This window comes from Micrasema longulum, unplaced genomic scaffold (assembly GCF_059751315.1).
Source record: "Micrasema longulum isolate JH-2025_06_02 unplaced genomic scaffold, ASM5975131v1 h1tg000015l, whole genome shotgun sequence".
NCBI classification, from domain to species: Eukaryota; Metazoa; Arthropoda; class Insecta; order Trichoptera; family Brachycentridae; genus Micrasema; species Micrasema longulum.
In genome coordinates, this window is record NW_028277223.1 from 1,004,002 (window position 1) to 1,026,363 (window position 22,362).

At 30.4% G+C, this 22,362-nt stretch overlaps 1 protein-coding gene and 1 non-coding gene across 3 annotated transcripts in view; both read right to left on the minus strand.

Annotated features, from left to right (window-relative positions):
• dyl (transmembrane protein dusky-like) overlaps positions 1-22,362 on the minus strand; it is a 100,317-nt gene that overhangs the window by 24,806 nt on the left and 53,149 nt on the right. Inside the window, exon 2 of one of the 2 annotated variants that reach the window (XM_088242036.1) lies at positions 7,822-7,906. In XM_088242036.1, the coding sequence (XP_088098162.1) occupies positions 7,822-7,872 (51 nt within the window). In that variant the 5' untranslated portion in view covers positions 7,873-7,906. Of the gene's footprint in view, positions 1-7,821; positions 8,173-22,362 lie in introns of those variants that run through there. The other variant, XM_088241980.1, reaches the window with a different exon arrangement.
• Positions 21,723-21,795, minus strand: TRNAD-AUC (transfer RNA aspartic acid (anticodon AUC)). Its single transcript has one exon. It is a non-coding gene; the product is annotated as a tRNA-Asp (tRNA).

Sequence of the window (22,362 nt, forward strand, 5' to 3'; positions counted from 1 at the left end):
ATTATATACAACTAGCAGAAAACAGTCGGTCGATTATGTTTTTATTTTTTTTTATTTGCACCACAACGGGCCAGGAGGCCCAATTACAGTGGAAAATTACGGCATTGGAGCATACCCTGGCTTGGAAAAATCACATTATAGTAATAAAGCCTGGTTTCATTGGCACTACGGGACTTGTTTCTTCGGACTTTCAGGCCTCGGATGATTAGGTTCTCAGACACCTAGAATTATCACCCTTTTGGGCCTCACCATTTATTTTTTGTTGTTTAGAGCAATAGATATAATAATGAAGAATCTGTTACTGAAAATAAGACCACCAAAATCGCGCTAGTCAATGCGCCCGTAAATTGAAAAAAATATGCATCTCGAAAAAGCTCGAACTGAGATAATCGCCTTTAAAATGATTTATGGCATTTTCATCAGTACTTTCCTGTGGCTAGGAAGCATTTAAATACCATATTATGATAGATCTCAGAGAGTAGAATATTTAGATGCATCGTTTTGCCATCACATAGGCAAATAGCGACGTATCATCATTATTCTGTTTAGACAAATTCCTTTTTCTACAAATTATTCGTTTTTGCAATCAGAATTTTCCCGTATGAGTGTTATTTTTCGCACGATGAAAATCAGCTTACGACATTTGTCAGCTCTCCGACTATTTGTATCTATACAAAAAAATACGTCGATCCACATAAGGCCAAATACGTGAATTGACTTTTGATCTTGAAAAGGTATTATAAAGGCTTTAATTTCCAGGTTTAAAAAAACGAAATACAAAACTAATTCCAGTATCAAATTATATACTTTTCTACTTACAACTTGTGACATGAGGGTCAAGAAAGAAATAAACTGCTCTTACGTTAATGTCGTTGTTTTACGATCCCAACGATATGTCTACCCAAGGCCACTAGAGGATAAGACCACTAGAAAAATCCTTACAAAAAACGATCATGACGATATGTGTACACAGGGCCACTAGAGGTTAAGACCATTAGAAACATTCTAACCAAAAATGAACATGTGTTGAAAGAATTGAAGTAATATGTATGTTTAAACATAGGCAGAAAAAATAATTTTACACGTGGTATAAAGTGGTCTCTTTAACAAGCCAAAGTTAGATCATTAGCTCATTTATTCTTTCCTCTAAACTGTTCTCCATCTCATAATATGCCAATCTTAATAACCCTCTTGGGGGCTAAATCCAGTACTATTTAGCAAAAAAATTGGACAAACTCTAAAAAATTATAGTGTTTTCTTTATTTCTTAAAACTTTTTTTACTAAACTCCAATAAATAATATATTTACATATACTTAAACACACGTCGAATTGCGAACTCAACACCATTTTAGTCACGTTTAAATAATTTTAATCACTTCTTCTTCTTCTCTTAGTGCCCTGTCAGGAATCCCCAACGTTGGCAATCACTCTGGCAAAAGTCTCCCTGTCCTGTGCTGCCCGGAAAATGTGCTCCACAGTCCTGAAGCCAGTCCAGTCTCGTATATCTCGCAGCCAGGACATCTGTCTTCTTCTAGCCCCTCTGTGACCCTCAATCTTGCCTTTCAAAATTAAATGAAGCAAGTGGTACTTTTTTCCACGCATTATATGCCCCAGATATGAAATTTCACAAACTTTTATGGTGGTTAAGAGTTCTCTGTTCGTTCTAGCTCGACTTAAGACTTCTGAGTTCGCTATTAGGTCTGTCCAAGATATCTTAAGCATTCTGCGATGCAACCACATCTCAAAAGCTTCCGGCCTATTCACAGTGTTCACTTTCAGAGTCCAAGTCTCACAGCCATACAACAATACAGACCACACATAACATTTTACCGATCTTTGCCTTATTTTCAAATTGAGATTAGCATTGCAGATAAGAGATTTCATTATTTAATCACTTACCAAATTTAAACTCCTAGGGTTGTCTCTAATTTAATCTATGAAGATTTTATTTTTTTCTCGATATGGTAGCCATAAAATGTTTTTTTAAAATGGCATTTTTGCACCAGAATATTTCAAGCCCTGAACTGGCATCAGAAGCGCAGTACTGATTATCTTAACTTCATTTGACAAAAATAATCAAGATACGCTGCGATCGGTGTTCCAACGTAGTGCTCTGTGCATCATTATGTGCGGAAAGGGAATGATGATTATGAGAGATTTAATTATTTTATTTGTTTATTTTAGTAATATAGTCCTTTTTTTTAGAAGAGATGTCATAATATAAGTAAAAGAATCCACGCCCGATGATGCATAGGATAATTAGAAAAAATTCTCGGTATATCGATTAATAAAATAAAACAGTGTTGATCCCGCTTTGAAAGCAATATATCACGTCCACCCTGCTAGAGTTAGACCCCAAGCAAGGTAGGCAAATGCTTCAATGAGGAACTTCAGGCCTACGGGAAACTGGATACGAAAAATGTTTTCTTACGCGGGGTAAAAATTAGAGCATTAAATTGTACTGCAAAGTTTCTTGAAAATGTACAGAAAAAATAATAAAAAATATTTTGATAAAAACGCACTACTTTAAATGACGTCACTGGTTCATGTGAATCAACCTATGATCTGAGAGCTATGGAAGATTTCCGGTCTGCTTGTCGCTTCTGGACCAATGGGAAGAACTGAATGAGAATAAGCGGAAATGAACCTCTGACGTCACACGCGGAGTTATTTCAGAAATACAAAACTTTAAAAAACCGTAGCACCGATAATACGATATATAAAAATTAAAAAAAAAAAATTTTGACTTAGTTTAACAGTCTATTAACAAATAAAAAAATTGAAAAAAACCACTGAACTTCCTCACTGGGGACTACATTACTAAGCACACTCATCTCCACTTGGATATCTTTTTCTGGATTTTCACCGTTTAGTAGCCATCGAGTTGAAAGCAGTCATTCAGAGTTCTTATTCTATTCACACACATTTATTTTTTATTTATTATCATATTATATTTCTTCCACAAAATTATAATTTATACAAAGTTGCTTTGACTGCCTAACTAGGGTTATTTACCCCGTTCTAAGACAGTCAAAAATATATATAAAAAACAAACACAACAAAATCAGTTAAAAAGACAAAGTCAAAACAAATTGAAAAATGGAGTAAAAACGTGGTAAAAATTTAGTAAAAACAAAGTAAAAATGAAGTAAAAAAACGAAGTTAAAACATAGTGAAAACAAAGTAAACAATGTAGTGAAAACATAGAAAAAAACATTAAAAATATATAAATATGTAAATAAAAATATTTTATAACTCGGTAAAATGCGAAAAAAAATAATACATAGTAAGAAACACATTTAAAGTCATATAGTAAAAATATAGTATAGTAATATAGTATGGTAAAAAAAAAATGTACGTGTATAGCAAAAAGCATATTTAAAAAAACAGCAAAATACCGAGTAGAAAGAGAGAAAAAACAGGTATAAAAAAAAATACAGAGTAAAAACAAATTAAAAAGTCATGAGGATCTTAAAAAATTAAATCAGTAAAAAACCAAAAATATAACATAACTGTATTCTTCATCCAACCGGACACATACGTTATTTGACAATCAATATAGTACAGTTTTGCTAGCTTTGTTTATCAATAGCCGGAACTTTTAACTACTGTCAAAAGACGCAAGGCTGCATACTTTCGCTTTTAGTGGAAGGATAGATTCCCCTTCTGTATTTACAATAAATTCACGTATGAAATGAACTTCCTGAGTATTTAAGCTTTTCTATCTCGTCTCTTTTCCTTCCTTCTTTACTCCCTCCTCTCTTTATAGTAGTGTAGATAATTATTCAATTTTTATTTCTTAAAAAATTGGTAAAGTTATCAATATTTTGTTTTATAATAAAAATATTCTAATATGTCAACAATGTTTTCATACACCACCGATTTTCTCAAATTGAACGTTTTGGGAAGGCATGAAGAAATTGCATTAAAGCAATATGCCCGCCTTTATGTAAATGAATGTAAACAGTACATGTATAAAATGTTTAAATAAATAAATAAAATTAAGGGTAGATGAGAAATGGACGTAAAGAAGCATCATGACTTAGGAATCTTTAGCTGTGGTTTGGAATACCAGTTGTAAAAATGCTCATTACAATGGCCCAGAATCGAGAGGAGTTTCAGAGATGGTCACCAAACTTCAATGGTACGAGAAGAAAAAGAAGAATCAATTTTTTAAAACTATTTAACGTGCTCCAATATTTTGTGATCGTCTAAATGTTTGTAGACAAAATACTAGATCTCACCCCTTAGGGAGTCATTAAGATTAACTAATTACAACAGGGATGGATAATATTTTAGAGAAGGGAATATGGAAGTCTGTGCATTTACAGGGTTTATCACCTGTCATTGGCTAGTTTATGTTGCCACTTTACACACTGTGTAACAAATTATGTAAAACACATGCAAAATGTTCTAATATAAGCAAAATGGTGAATTTTATAGTACGTTAAGTGGCCACTTAAACCAGCAAATGACTGGTCATAAGCCCTGTAAATGCCTCGACTTATATATTACCTTCTCTAGAATATTCTCCATTCTTGTTGTTATTTTTTTATTTAATGTGTGCTCACTGATTTTTTAATTTATTTATTTTGAGTTTTAAAGTAAGGCACACGTAAACATATTCTACCTCGTATAATAACAATATCAATTTATAAGTTGTTTAACACATATTTCTTAACCTTCTGTTCAATTTTTTTTTTTGGCATTGGCATGAATGGCTTTTTTAAAACTGAATATTACGAATTAGCATTTTTTTTAATGGGGGTCTGATTTTAATCTTTTTTCTGGTATTGTGATCATGGTCATGTTGGTTTTAATCATTTTTACTAAAAAAATATGTGTTTTTTTTTTAATAATAATAATAAAATACACAAATATCATCGTATTATTGTATTATTTGCTTGTATGCGAGTACTTTTAATTTATTTAACATCAAATTCACACTAGTGTATCGGTTTTTTTTTAAAATAATTTTTAAGGCTTTGATTTGTCACACAGTTAGTTTTTTTTAATTTTCTTAGTTTGTTAAAAATAGTATGCCGCCACATTGATATGTGGTTTGATAATTATGTTAGTAATTTTTGCATGAATCTTTATCAACGAATCTTCTATGACATAATGATTCTTATATTAATTTTATAATGACCTAATTCCATAATCGTATCCATGCTAATTTTTTAGACGGAAAATTTTTTTTTTTCGTTATTTTTATAATTTTGATGGCATGTCACCTTAAAACTGTTTTGGCATATAATTTTATTCAAAAGTTACGTAAACAAAGGAAATATGGAGTTTTTGGGGTAATTGCGTCTTAACAGAATTTTCATAGAATTTTGGGAGTTAGATCCAACTAACTAATTAAACATTTATTTTATTTTTATTTATTTTTTCATTCAAAATTACAAAATTAATTATTTATGAACTTATTACGGCTTTTTAGGCTATGCCCGTGTCAAGCCACAATAAATATCAATAAAAATACATAGTAAAATTAATTAGATCAAATTATAATGACATAGAATCACAATCTAGAAAAAAAGGTAAATGTAATAAATAATCAAATTCCAAAGAATACAATGCAAAAAAGATATTCAGAAATAATTTTTGAAATATAAATTATACAAATTAAGAATCACACATAATCAAATATACAAAATAGTGGTTACACATTACTTATTAAAACATTACTTATCAATACATATAATATATAATAATACATTACTTATTAAGGTCTCGATAAAGGTTCCTATGTCGTAGCTATGCATATAAATGAACTAAATACTAACAGACATAATAAATGAAAAGTCTTGACATTCACTAGGCTTATGGTCTGTGTTTTTCAAATAAAAATATTAACGATTTTATGATTAACTAGCCGAATCATTTAATTTTTTAAGGACTTTCTAAGTCGATAATATCTAGCTGTTTTAGAAAATGGAAAAAAAATGTATTGTGGCGTTTAAATCTTAGACTTCTTAATCCGAAGTCTGCGACATTACTCTCGGTACCACAACCTATCATTAGCTGGTTCAAGAGATTGCTTTACACGCTGTGTAGAATTCACTGTTATAACATCAATATTTTCATAACATAGGCAGAACGATTAATATTTCTAATTTTATTATTCTATAAGTCTATATTGGACAAACAGCGCGAAATCTTAAAACTAGGCTGAACGAACACCGCCGTTGTCTGACCAATAATAATTTCTCGGAATTCGCGAATCATATAATAGATAATAACCACTCATTCTATAATCACACCCTTCAACTCCTGCACCAAGTAAATAACAAAGGCAGTAATATGAATAATCTAGAAATGATAGAAATTCACAAAAATTTAAATTCTGAGAACAACTTAATTAACAATCACACATTTAACCACCCCTCGCCTTTATTGACTATGTTCCCTTTGCGACCCCCCTCACCTCACTCACCCGCGTCTGTTAACACTCTCTTAGCCGAGCGATGTCTTCCCACATATTAAATCTTAGTTTTAATTATTGCAACTTCCACTAATGTGCTAAATTTTAAGAAATAAATTCTACTTAATGTCCTGTCCCTCATTGATCATGTCTTCATATCTTTACTTTAGATAACCATCCATTTATATGCTAACATCTTAGATAAAGGGGGAAAAAACCCCTACTCTAAGTTTCACTGATTAATTTGTTTATATTTTTTGTTTTTATTCTATGACATTGTGAACAATATTCTGTATTTACTATATTAGTTTTATATCACCCGTCGATGGGAGGAGTGCTCTCCCGAAACTATAGTTATGTTCTTGTAAAATAATAAATTGTGTAACACTAATAACAAAGTTTTATTTTAATATTAATTAAGATTAATTTTTCATTTCAAAATTAAAGGTATCAAAATTAACTTCGGAACTTACGCAAAAAAGTATATTTTATTTGTATCTGATATTTGCTAATAGATATTTGGGTATCGAAAATATATTGACTTGGTCCAAATTTTTGTAGACAAGAAATGGATTCAACTCCCCTCGGAGCTATCAATATTAATATATTATTACAGCGTCAAGAACATTGTATTGAAGAGAATAGAGAAGTCTTGGCATTTATCTAAGCATTTCTAAGATATCATTAACTTTACAAAGATCAACCGATGGAAGTATTGAAGGAATATGTTCAAACATAGACAGAGTTGTGAATGTTTCACAGTGTTTAAAGTAGTAACTAAAACCAGTATGACAGGTCATAAGCTCTGTAAATACCTAGATTTTTATATTTCCTTTTGTAAAATGTTCTTCATATCTGTTGTTGTTTAGTAAAAGAGATTTGGATGTTCATTTAAGGAAATCTTATGTTGAAAAAGATTTACATGCTATACGTTGGAAACTTTCATGTTGTAATGTCAAAGACTCTTGCCTCATGCTCGGGGTTCCGGTTCCGGTTCCATATCCGATAAGATCAGAATGATAAAATGTGATTTTTCTAATTCAATATTTAAAAAAAATATTATTCACCATAATAATATGTATGATCAATAAAGGATAAATAAATGGACGAGTTAATAACAAGAAAAAAAAGTTAAAAATAAAAAAATTCGATACCAAGTCTGAATGTTGAACTAATGCAATATTTTAACGAATGGGTCAGTTACAAACCCAAAGAAAAGCAGACTACTTAAATCAAAAGTGTATTTGTTTTCTTTTTAAATTTCGTATTTTAAAAAGAAAACATACATGGGTAATAGGGACCTAGATATTTCAACAGGGATGAAATTAGTTTTAAGAAGGAAATATGAAAGTATCGTTTATGAGTATTAGTTTTATTTGGGAAAATGGCTTACCTGTAACAGTAAAATCGCAAAGGCTGCGATAAGATACCTCGTCCTCTTCATCCTTTATTTTTGTGTCACGTTATCTTCCTGATTTCTGAAACAATTACGAGTCTCAATTAACTTCACTTTTAAAAAACGCACAAAAAACCACTTCACACCATTAAAAAGCGTCAAATGATGAAAAAATATATCACGTTTCTATTTTCGAGATTTCCCGGTCGAAGTTCGAAATTCAAAAAGTCGATTGCACCAGTCCCCGTTTATAGCATGGTTGGTGGTGTGCGCGCGCGGCGCATGCGTAGTACCGCGTCGGACTGAACGATGCGCGCGCGGCCAATAGGAACTGACCTACTGACACACTGCGCCTGCGCCCCGCCACGGGCGCGCACCGGCCGGATGGAAGCGAAGAGAACCGGAAAAGGCCGAATGGAAAGATCGCGCACGAACCTCTCGCTCGTAATGGAAAATAGAGAAAATTTGCGGAAGAATGTGTAATATTCAACTTTTTATCAATCGGCTTTGTACCTATGTACATTCGAAATGAGCGATATTCAATGAAATCGTTCATTCTACTGCTCGATAGCTGCCAAATACCTCAACAGACTCTCGTGCATACGTCAAATTAATTATCTTACGAATGGACCCATTTTATCATCGAAGCACACATCATTTATTTTTTTACGGAAAGTCATTGCGTTTACATATGTAGGTATTCGAAATCAATATCCAACGCATATTTTTAATTTTTATAATTTAAAAACAAACAAAATTTATAAGGGTGTATGACGTATTGCGCAATGGCGTATTTACATTTAAACAATAAACATTATTTATTATAATAAGTGCATACAAATTATATATATTGTAAAGGTGTTTTTACACTAGTATATTTCAGTGTCCCTAGACTGGTACCTGAAGCATAAGACTGATCATCTTACCTTCATGTAACAAAAATGATCAATATACACTGCGATTGGTGTACCAATGCAGTGCCCTATACACCATCAGGTGCAGAAAGAGGATGATGATGAATTATTATACATAACCTAACGTGTCAGTAGTTTTAATTTGCGCGGCCTTGACTGAATTATTTACAAAAACCAAAAACTCATTTGGGATTTTTACCACGTTTCTAAGTCAAAAAGTCTTGCAGCTACTGAGCGCATGGACGGTTGAAATTTTAGACCCCATTTACTAAATTTAGATATTTGATAGTTGATAACATGTACATAATATGATAAAAATAATATGATAGCTAACATCACAAAAAGTCTTGCAGCTACAAAACGCATCGACTAATGAAATTTCAACAATATAAGAATGATTTAAAAAGTTAATCAAAAATAATTAAAAAAACACAATAATAAAATGACTCGACTTAATAAATTGTAAAAACTTTGCAACTAAAATACAATGTTTCTCTACAGGCACTCTTAGTAGAAGTGCATTTCAATTAAGAGAATAATGAGTTAAATAGACCAGACTTACTAAAAAACATATCTTATTATTATGATTAAACATATGAGAAGTATAAAATGAATGTGTTCTCAATAATGCCAATAGTGTGCTAAAAGAAAGTAATTAACGCTCGTAATTTTACTATTTAAATTAATCAAATTGAAACTATTTGTTAACTATCGTGTTTTCTACTATCGATTACTTATCAACGGGGATAGTTTCATGAAGCCTACAGTAAGTAGTAGCATAACTACAGACTGTAATCAGCACGTAAAGTGTGTAGTTCTGATAAAATAAATAAATAAATATATGCACTAACACCTGCGGGCCCACTGTAGGCCTACTTTCTAGTACTATATTACAGCCATGGCTGACTATTTCGCCCGTATACCTTTCTTACTGAAAGCGTTTAATCTATTGTTCAATTAATTAAAAGTCTTTACTTAGAACATTATTCATAATTAAGATAGTAATTACCGTATTTTCGGACCATAAGACGCACTTTTTTTTCTATAAAAATTTAACCGAAAATTGGGGCGCGTCTTATCGTCCGAAACATTAAAAAAAATCGAAAAATTGATTGATAAATTTTGGGGTGAATCTTTTGATCCGATGCATCTTACCTTTCGCAAAATACGGTTATTAAAGCGCCACAAAGAAGTTTAAAGATTAGGTTGTCATGTACTTATTTTCATTTTAACGAGAACGCAAAAGCCATTTAACTATTTTATGAAACTGGATATAAATTTCATTCTATTTCAATTTAAAACGATTTATTATCACGTTTATTAATTTTTTTTTTAAATATTTCCTGATTCACTCCTTAGTTGTAAAGTAGAAATGGTACTGAATTAGTTTACATATTTCAGCATATATACTTTCAAATACGGGAGTCCACTTTTTGCCGTTTTAAAGTTAAAAATGCAGAAATTAGGCAATAAGGTATTTTATACCTTAAAAAATACCCAAGCCAATATCCGTTGTATGTAAACATGCTTTTTAAGTAGAAATAAAATATGAAGACCACTTCGTTTTAATACAAAAAACGTCAGTATTTTAATATGAACTCCTAGTATGTGTGAATGTACGTATGTGCATGTTTTTGAATAAGTATGTGCATATATACATATTTGTAAAAAGTATATTGTTTTAATCAAGGTTTTCATTCCTCTTTGCCTAGGATTCATATTTCTGCCAATAATATCCCAGTCTTAATTTCTTTTAAAACAAGTTGTCTTCTTTTATGCGATCACTGAATCAAATTTAACATTAACCACACCTCTCCCTCTGCCATTTCCACCAAGTCTGATTTTGTTCCCTCTCTTCTTTTAAGCTATTTGAATCAGTAACCAACCGAAACAAGATTCTAAGCCGAAACCAAATATCGATTTCTGTTTAAGTTTCGGCCAAAACCGAAACATTTCAATGATTTAAAATTCACTTCAAAACGAGTTCATTAAAACAAATGTTAAATAAAATGAAATAAAAGGCACTAATTTAATAAGTAACTTTGATTTTTTTTTTCGTTGTTATGGAACAGTCACTGTGTTACTAATAATATCAATAATATATATATTTTACATTAAAAGTCTTTTATAAGTTGAAATTATCTCATTTGGTTTGAAAGTAATGATGTCATGAACATTGCGCGATCACAAAATCTTGTTTCCTGAAGATTTCGTTCAATGTGGTTCATCCTTCAAGGTACAGATTATTCACTATCTATTTAAAAAAAAAAATCAAAATATACCATTTACGAACAAATACAAATATTCAATAACATTTATGACGACAAAGTTAATGCTTTGAATATTAATAAGAGATATGCCTGTAATAGAAATGCCGGAAATATAATTTATTAAAACATGTACTTATTTCATTTCATTTTTTTGAAAAATTGAAATATTTGCGTTCTTATGATTTTTAGATATATTTTAATTTTGGGGGAATTTCTTACTATTTAAAATAACTTACTGTTAGAAAGTAATAACCAAGTTAGAGTAGAGTAAGGTTCGAACCTCAAACCTCTGAACCGTGAGTCCGCAACATTAACCACGGGCCCATAATCCCATATATATGCATTTTATATGTCCATGCGATATTTACTCATTCCGGAATATAAGGAATTATTTATATACGAAAAATACCATAAAAAACTGATTAAAAAAAGAACTTATGAATGCATGTTTGAACGTTGAAAAGATACTAAAGAATATTATTTTATTATTTTTACACATGGTGTAAAGTGTAAAGGTTCTAAAATGAGAAGTATTAAGCCATTCAATGCCTAGACGCTCAATTCTGTTCCAAATACGAGTGGTTAGTGGGAACCTAGATTAGGATTTAAAGACAATTAACATTTTTACACACGGTGTAAAGTATAATGGTCTTAAAATGATAAGTATTAAGCCATGTAAATGCCTAGACCTTCAATTTTGTTCCAAATACGAGTGGTTAGTGGGAACCTAGATTAGGATTTAAAGACAGTTAACATTTTTACACACGGTGTTATGTGTAAAGGTCTTAAAATGATAAGTCTTAATCCATGAAAATGCCTAGACGCTCAATTCTGTTCCAAATACGAGTGGTTAGTGAGAATCTAGATTAGGATTTAACGTAAATCAACGTTTTTACACACGGTGTAAAGTGTAATAGTCTTAAAATGATAAGTCTTAAGCCATGTAAATACCTAGATGCTCAATTCTGTTCTAAATACAAGTGGTTAGTAGAAACCTTCATTAGGGTTTAAAGAAAATCAACGTTTTTACACACGGTGTAAAGTGTAATAGTCTTAAAATGATAAGTCTTAAGCCATGTAAATGCCTAGACGCTCACTTCTGTTCCGAATACGAGTGAATAGTGGGAACATAGATTAGGATTTAAAGGCACTTAACATTTAAGTGTGTATAATGGATAACGTGCTGTTCATGTATTAATTATACGTTAACTATTTTAATTTAGTAACATTTAGTAACATTTTTTCTTTCTTTCTTAGGTCAAATGTCCTCCACTTTGTGCTTTCTTTCAGTCAACGGGATCAATACGAATAGTTCAGCCTACCAACTACAATAATTACTCATTTTAAAAGTATTAAGTCAAATAAACAACCTTCTTGCGCCGATCATTAAAAACTGGAGCAAATCAAATAATATACTTTCTCTTAACGAGCAAAAGAAAATTAAAAACATATTAATTTATAAATACACGGCAATGTTCATTAAGAATTCGGCTATTAACTGCTGATATGATCACGGTCGTTGTACATACATGCAAAGAGTAATTTGTTAGGTACTTAAATAATTACAGATACATTCTGATACAAACAGATTTGTTTGAAGGGCGTGAACTTTTTCTAGCCCATCATTCTAAAATAAAATATTATTTCAGTCAACGATATTTTAAGTACTTACGTTCGAATAAATAAATGTATTCATTTATTTATTCATTCACTTACAAAACAGTTCACAACAAAAAACAGATGAATAAAAATCTACTGTTTTTTTAAAGTTCTAAGAGCAAGTTTATTTTTTATGCCCCGATGTCCAGAATGTGCAGATTAGTCAATTCGCCACATGACTTAGAATTTTTCGGGGTAAACTTTCGTAGATCTTTTCACCATTAACACTGTGTCGGATGAAGATGGATTGGCATGAGTTAGCTCGAAGTCTTAGATGATGTTCGTGTTCTTGAATATACTATATATAATTATTTTATTGCCTTTGTTTGTTTTCGCTACAAAGTTTTATTTTATTTTTGACAGTTTTTGGTACATATTATGTTTCTTCATATAACGGTTATAATTTGCTTAAGCCGTATATATAATAAATAAGTAAATAAATTACTACAAAACCAGATAATGTTTTTTATAACTATTTTCTTTAAACAACATTTTAAATCTATCCAAATTTCTGTAAACAAAAATTCGATTTAACGCTATCTAGGATTCAACCCAATCGAGCTATCGATATTAATATATAACAACAGAGGTAAAGAACATTTTATAGAATATAATAGTACGTACTGTTATTTGGCATATGATTTATTACTCCTATTCCTTATATTTCTTACTATAATTGAGTGAATTTCTAGAAAACATAACTCAATTATCATTTCAATTATGCTTTTATATATGTATATATATTCTTTTTCTGTTGATTTAAAACATGCTTTTATTTTGTGTTCTTTTTTTTTTAATGCTACTATATTTTACTATTATTTTGTTGATTTAAATGATACCACTATTTTGTATATTTGATTATGTGTGATTCTTAATTTGTATAATTTATATTTTAAAAACTATTTCTGAATATCTTTTTTGCATTGTATTCTTTGGAATTCGATTATTTATTACATTTACCTTTTTTTCTAGATTGTGATTCTATGTCATTATAATTTGATCGAATTAATTTTACAATGTATTTTTATTGATATTTATTGTGGCTTGACACGGGCATAGCCTAAAAAGCCTAAATAAGTTCATAAATATTTAATTTTGTAATTTTGAATGAATAAATAAATAAAATAAAATAAATAAATAAAATTAAAATAAAATAGAAAGGAATATAGAAGTCTAGGCATTTACAAGGGTTATAACCTGTCGTTGGCTGGTTTAAGTGCCTATGTGTAAACATTTATATTTCTTAAGTTCTTCCATCTGTTGATCTTATATTCCATTTGTTTAAAAAAATCAACAGATGGAAAAATTATATGAATAAAGATGTTCAAACATAGGTAAAATGTGAATTAGGCTTCAGTAGAGTAAGGATCGAACCGAGGACCTATGATCTGTGACACCGAGACACTAGCAACAGGACCACAACCTTTGTTGATCTTTTTGAATAGATGGAATATAAGATCAACACATAGAATAATTTAATTATTTATTTCGATGGCTTACGCCTTTAACAAATTATAAAATATAATAATATTGAAAAACAATTATACTCGTAATAAAACAAAACACCTGAACACAGATGAAAAAATATAGAAATATGAAATAAAATCAGCAGAAAATGAAGAAATAATAAAGAAAAATTAAATAAGAAATTAAAACATAGGTATGCAGCAAATTTACAATAAATAAAGGGTTAAAATATAAAAAGTATTGAAGTAACAGAGGCGATGTATTATAGCATAAACAGTAAAACACTTAGTATTTTTATAATTTAGAAAAGAAGTGGTTAAAAAATAATGATTTTAATTAGTATGAAGATAAATTAAATAAATCTATGTTTCCATGTGTGTTTGCTAACACGTGGAACCGTAGAATAGGTGAGTATTTGGCATATTTTGCAATGTAAATACATATACGAGTATAACCCCTACAATACATTACGTACAAACAAGACAACTTAAACAAATAAAAAGTAATACCACTTTCTGACAAGGGGATTTCGAATATTATTCAATTAAAATCTATAACCTACTTTCACTATCTATTAAAACAATTAGTAAAAAGCCTATAAAAAAATAGATAGTGGAGCTAGGTAGAAGTAAAATGTATTGTCTCATTCTCCCAAACAAATATTGAATCAACTGCTCCACAAGTGTATAGCTTATGTTAGGTTTTGTTATTTTCATTGTGCGCTTTGTAATGTAAATAATGGAGATGTACATATATATTTCAATATAAATATATTTGAATAATATTTTGTTAATTGTCTCTATTTATTAAGTTAATGTTAATGTTAATGTAAAAACATTTCAAAATAGTATATTGTTAAATGTCCTCGGCACGGGCAACCCCAGAGAGGTCACATGATTTTGATTATTAATTATAGTTTGTAAGAGAAAAATATGAATAAATAAATAAATACTATTAAAATATATCGCTCACTCCAATCAACAACGTTTTATCTCCCAAAAAAATGTTTAAGTGTAATAAAATGTATTAAAATTAAATATTTAGCCCCCAATTAAAGTTTTACTAATGCTGGTGACATTTCTAAATTTAAGAATAAATTTTAAAAGTTTAAATTTCAAATAGTTCCATTTGATTATTCTTGTTCAAAATTTCAATATTGGTGCTTGGAGTACCTATGTCAAAATATGTCGTTATTTTCATAAAAGTAATACAATGAGGAACTTCAGCCCTACGGGAAATAGGATACAATAAATGTTTTGTTGCGCTCGGTAAAAATTGGAGTATCAAATTGAACTTCAAAGTTTTCTGAAAATGTACGAAAAAATTATATTTTTTCTTACACTAAAGACGAACCACTTTGGACGACTTCACTGGTTCATATGAATCAACCTATTATAAGAAAGTTATGGAAAATTAGCGGTTTGCTTGCCGCGATTGGACCAATGGAGAGAACTGATTGAAAATAAGTGGAAGAGAACCTCTGACGTCACACACGGATTTTTTTTAGAAATACAAAACTTAAAAAAATCAAAGCGCTGCTAATACGATATATAATTTTTTTTTAAATATATATTTTAGATAAATAGCATAGAATTAAGAATAGTCCAGAAACCGTATACGCGCATCAAACAGAAGGCGATTAAATTACTCTTAAATGAGTAGTTTTACGTTTATTACGCACAGTACACAACTCCCGATTTGAATTTAACTATGCCGTGTTGTGTCATTTAAAAATGTGAAAATACTGCTGGGATCCTTAGGAACATGATGGGATCATATTTCATGTGTAATTAATAAATGCACGTGTAAGTAGCAAATGCATTACTTAAAAATTGAATTATTTTTCCATCTGTTCGATTGTCAAAGAAAACAAAATGAACATTTCGTTAGTGTTGCCAGGGTAGTATTTTTTTACCCTACTTTGCTCATCTAATGAGAGAACTAATGAAAATTGGATCTCGTAATAAACAACGCCGCGGTGGACATTCAACCGACATTATCTTTAAAACGTCAAATATTATTTAAAATTATATAAAAATATCCGTTTTTTGCAAAACAAAATTTATTTAATATTTTAAGTTCAAAGTTCATTAATTCAATTACTTTTATTAAATGACCCTTTACTCATCTACTCTGTTGTGTCAATCAATGTTTCCGCGTGCACAATAAAATTTTAGAAAATTTGACAAATTTCATTTTTTTTACCTCACATTTGTGTTATGATTTTATTTTTTTCCCCAACTGGCAACATTACGCGGCGAATTTACGAATGCGCGTGGTAGAAATGGGGTAAATTGGGGAGATTTTTTGACACAGTCCGATGTATTCAAGATTCTACGCTCCTTCTGGATTATTCCTAATTATATGATAAATAGTATATTAACCTGTCCGGGAGTGAGTTTCTGCCGACAAAACTGTATCTGGGGAGTGAGTTTTTTTTTCATGTTTTTTTTTTACTTTTTATAATTTTATATCATTGTCAATGCTATAAGCAACATATTTTCTTGAATAAAAATAATAAATTATACCAGTAAATATGATTTATATCAAAATTATCGATGTTTTATTTCATGGGTTGTCAACCATCGGTTTTACAAGCCCAAATAATATTTCTGAAAATAATCGGACGTACATGTACGCCCATACTCCATTGATGAAAATTTTGTGTGGACGACCATGTACGGCCATACTCCCGGACAGGTTAACTAATAAAAAAAATAAAAAAAACCACTGAACTTCATGAATTTGAAGTCTGGCATTGAAGCATATTACGCATCTTTATGCCATTTCTTGCAATGATAATTTCATACCAAACGGGCTGTTCTACTTTATTTAGATAATTACTCTCATTACATCTTCCACTTCAAATCGAAAGAATGAGTTTAGGAAATATGTAGGAATTTTGTTTAAGATAAAACACAGATAAAGGCAATATAGTTTAATATAATAGAATAAGGTGGACATTGATATCTAAGGTACCTGTTTCTGAAAAACATTTTTTGAACGTGAATGCCTGTCATTAAGATTAAAAAAGAACTTAATTATGTACCTACCTATTTTATTTATATATACAACTAGCGGACTCGACAGTTGTATATAATAATAATAATATATCCTAATAATATATCCTGCCCAAACGTTGGCTTGCCTGCTATTTATTACCTTGAAAAAAGACTTTTCCTTGATAAGTAGGTACCTAGGTATTTGTTTGTGATTAAATTCCAAAACTAAAAATTGTTAATATTCAAATATTGAATTTAAGTAGGTACCTAGGTACTTGTTTATGGTTGAATTCCAAAACATAAAATAAATATTATTTCAAATATGGCATTCTTTTTGCAAGCGTCAAACTCTGGTCTTCTCGCCAACAGAAGGGTGTATTTATGTAGGAATACGATTTTTGAGAATGTATTGAATTTAATATTTTTTTAGGATTACCAAAAATCCAGTAAAAATAAATAAATGGGTAGAAATTATAAAGAGATTTTAATATCTACGAACACGCACAGCGCAAAGATCTATATTTCTCTGAAAACCGCACGTAAATCAATTAAGCCGTTTAGAAGGAGTTCAGTGACATCACACGTACTAAAGAGTTATATATATACAAATATATCTATTATTATTGAAAATAACGTAATTCGATTCTTAAAAAAAATCAAAATAATATTAATGCCTGTTTATTATATGCATATTTATAAAACCCACATACTTGCTAAACCACGAAACGCTTAAATTTTAATGATATACCTTCCATGTACGAGTAAAATGGGCATAAATAATAATATATCAAATAAATGTTAGTGATAAAAAAAAGACGAATTTTCTTTTTATGAACCGGGTTGTGGTCCCACGGCTAGTGTTTCGGACTCACGGATCAGAGGTCCCTGGTTCGAACCCCACTCTACCGAAACTTGATTCCCATTTTCTGATAGTGAGTTATTTACAACTTGTTGAAAACTTCTCGTGAAATTGGGAAATTTGATTAATTATAAGAACGCAAATATTTCTTTAGTGAAAAAAATTGCGTACCTTAAAGATATCTTGCCATGATAATTATAAGATATTGTGTCAATCAACGGTAAATGCCTATTGTAAAAACTACTTCATAGCCTATTGTAACCTGCCGTATTGTGTACCTGATTTTACAACAATCGAATAACAAAATGGATGCGCATAATATATTATAGATCGCATACTTTATATTAGTGACGATATTACAAGAATTAGCACTGTGAATTCTCAATATCATGCATTCATAATATTAACAGCAACTGCTAAGAAAACTTAGATGCTATTTTTTGTTAGTATTCTTATGAAATCTTAATTTAATTATACCATGACAAATCTGTGTCCAAGCGGAAGAAAAATACAGTTATGTGTGGGTGAAATAGAACCAGAATCTTAGACGAGTGTTTTTAACTCCTATATGATAAAAATCTTAAAAAAGCGAATCGATTGGAGAAAAATCCACCTCGTAGTGAGTATATCATATATCAGTATTTCATGCTTAAGGTCTTGGGTTCCATTCCTGGGAGGATCGGCATAAAACATTTGTTTGTCAATTGGGGTTTCACTGTCTTTATTCATCTTGCTTCTTTGTAAATCTTAAATAGGTATGTTTTATTTTAGTTCACGCAACAGTACAGTATATTTTGCTCATTTTTTTTTGTGTATTTAAAAATAAAATATTTTTACTGTGTTCTGTGTAAGTATGTCTTAATTTATAATTTTTGTTTTCTTTTTTATTCGTTAATTGTTTGTATATTTTGTACATACTTAATTTTCAATTAAAAAAAGAGGCATTTAGGGGATTCTGAGGGGTGGGGGCGACGGTATGGCCTTTGTCCATACATCCTCCTTTTCCTTCGTTAATCGCATAGAGTTTGCAATCCTCGGAAATAACTTGTTTCCACGCGGAGCTGACAGAGAGTCCCCAGGACTCAATAACTACCGTGGGTGGATGGTGGGCTTTAGGATTCCATCAATGCAATATGTCATTGTGCCTGGACTCGATCCTTACCTTCCGGTGACAAATGATCAAGGATGCGGATCAATTGCACGGATGCGGATAAGGTTTGATGATGATGGAAATACCCAAGAACATTCATCTGTCGTACCTACTATTTAAAGAAAGGACTGAAAATTCTGCAAAGATCTTAAGAAAAACTTACTTTCTCAAAGTTACAAATAACTCATAAAAATCTGTCATGTAAAACTGAAAATGAAAAAATCGTCCTGGATAATCCGAAAAATTGAAGGATCCGACGATGTGATTGCCATAGTTATAATAACTGTATAGTTTAAATCGTATTTGAAATTCATAAACCAAATTAGAATCGCACTATAAAAAAGCTAATAAAAAACAACATGCTAATGTAATTAATACAATTAACAAAAACAAAATTATTTCATTGTACAATAACGACATGGTTAAAACATTAAAAATACAGATGGAAAAACATGCGTCTACAAATATTCTACGAATCTGTGTGTGATACGAAGAAGCTGAAAAATAACTTTTGATTTCATGGCGTTGGCATCCATTTTGAGGTTTGTGGCCTTTTTTATTCTTGAAGTGTGTTAAATGATAAAGACCATGTTTTCTATCTCGCGAGAGAGAGAAGAAGATAAAACGTTCAGTCGTTAGTATCAGAGTGGCCCACTTTCTCCATCTATCCCGCTCGCACGATACAAATACCAATAATTAATACGGCCGAAAGAAATATACGTTAATTAGTTCGTTTTATGGATGATGTCAACTTATTCATTTTTTTATACATTTTTTTTAGAAAATTACAATTCGACTTCCTATTTTTAATTATTTCGTAACTCTCTTTTTTTTAATCAGTTGGTAATTTTTATATATAATGCACCCATACATATATATATTTTTAAATCTTAAAGTAGGCCACACATAAATATATTCTTATGTGTGCTCTAACAGTGTATACGAGTAGATATTTTATTTATAATTTTTTTAGCACATACGGGTATGTCGTAACCGTTTGATTTTTTTTCATAAATGTTTCATCCTCTACCATCGTCTGCTGAGAAAATAACATGGATACCACACCTACCAAAAATGGAGTAAATGTTAAAAATCTCAAGTCTACAAAAATGTTGAAACAACATTGACTCCATATTTATGTATAATTTACTTAAGTACCATTGTTACTAGAACAGGTGACCTTCAATGTTGCGATCCGCTGGTTGCGAAATAATAATGTGCTGTTCCTTGATCAGCACAGAGCAAACTATGGCTTGTATGCATCAATATCCCGATTGTGTCAGTAAATGCTGTTTAATAAATAAGAATCTAATCCGACGAGACAGATAATACTCAAATATTATAATGTATTTTTTTAAACATATATGCAAAAATTTACATAATTATTATTAAATTATCAAGTTCCTTTTGCATTTCCCATACTTTATATACACCTACATTAAACCGTGTCTAAAAAAATACACTGTATATTTTTAAAATTATTGTTTTTTACAATCACAATACTTTGATCAGCAAATAAGAAGAAGTTGGTATGTATTTATTAGCGTTGGTAAAATATCTGATGTAAAACCCTTTGATTATTATTTGTCTGTCTAGATGAAGCCAACACCAACGGTTGAATATGGAGCACGATTTATACAAAATGTCGAAGATTATCTACGACATATTTATATTCCTTAACCAGATTCAAATTTATTTTTGGAATTTTTTTATCGATTATTTCGTTGTTTGGTATACAGTAGACAAATAGTAGTTATGGCTTAGTATTTATACAGATATGTATCTGCTAATATATCTAAGCGTGTGATGTATAATATTGTCATCATTAGCAAAAAGGCAGGCAAAATATTAGGTGATGTTTTACAAAAAAATTCGAACCATTTGATGTAAATCTAAGTAAAAAAAATTATTTCCATAAGCCATCTATATAGATATGACACATCATCATTTCCTTTCTGCACCTAATAGTGCATAGGGCACTGCATTGGTAAACCACTCGCAGCGTATCTTGATATTTTTTCTGTTACATGAAGGTATGATCAGTCTTACGCTCAGACTTTTTAAAACAAATATTTCAAATCAACCATATCGGGAATCGAACTCGAGACCTCTTGCATGGTAGCATGGTCCATTACGCCATGAGGCCGATATTACACACACAGGTTTTTTGCTTTAAAACTATTGACATACTGTGTTTTTACTTATAAATCTTTAAAGTTTTTCAAAATCTGCATAACGTTGATAAACAAGTAAAAGCATCCTCCCTCAAAATATGACTTTTGAAAATATCTGCTTTTTACGTATAACGCCAGAATAGTGCTTAAGCATAAATGTGTGCGCACGAAAATGCGCGTGTTTGTGTGTCCATATAAGAGAAGTTAGATTTTGTGTTAAAATCATCGTCATCATTCCCTTTCGCACCTAATGGTGCATAGGGCACTGGATTGGTACACCAATTGCAGCATATATTGATAAATTCTGTTACAAAAAGGTAAGGTGATCAGTCTTACGCTTCAAGTACCAATCCAGGGACTGTAAAATATTCTAGTGTGAAAGCACCCTTTTAAATAAATATTTCAACCATGTCGGGAATCGAACCCGAGACCTCTTGCATGATAGGCAAACGCGCTGACCATTACACCACGAGGCCGACGGTTTTAAAACCTGCAAATAATACAAAATGAGGAACATTGATGTTTTTTGTTTATGTTTCTTGATAAAACTCCATAGTTAATGATTATGATAAAATTATCAATAAATTATAATAAAAAAAGTTGGTCAAAATAATAAAAAGTAAAACCAAACCAAGAAGTTTCATTGAAAAGTTTATTTATAATTTTATCATAATCATCAAAAATGAGGAACTTCAGTGGTTTTTTTTATTTTTTTCTATTTGTTAAAAGACTATTAAACTAATCATTGGTTGATTAATTGGAACTAGTAACGTCGTTCAAAGTTGTTCGTTTTAATTTTAATATTTTATTCGTACATTTTTAAGAAACTTTACAGCATAATTTAATGATCTATTTTTTACCGCGCGTAATCTGTAAAAAAAAGTTAGGAGCATAAATCTTTTTTTCATTGACCTACCAGGGTTGCATTTGGCGAGAATACGTATACAAATAACGTTTTTTAAATTTAAAAAAAGTTTTCAGATTCTTTCCTTTAATTCCTTATAATTTTTTAACACATTTTCTCAACTTTTCCATCCGTTTCT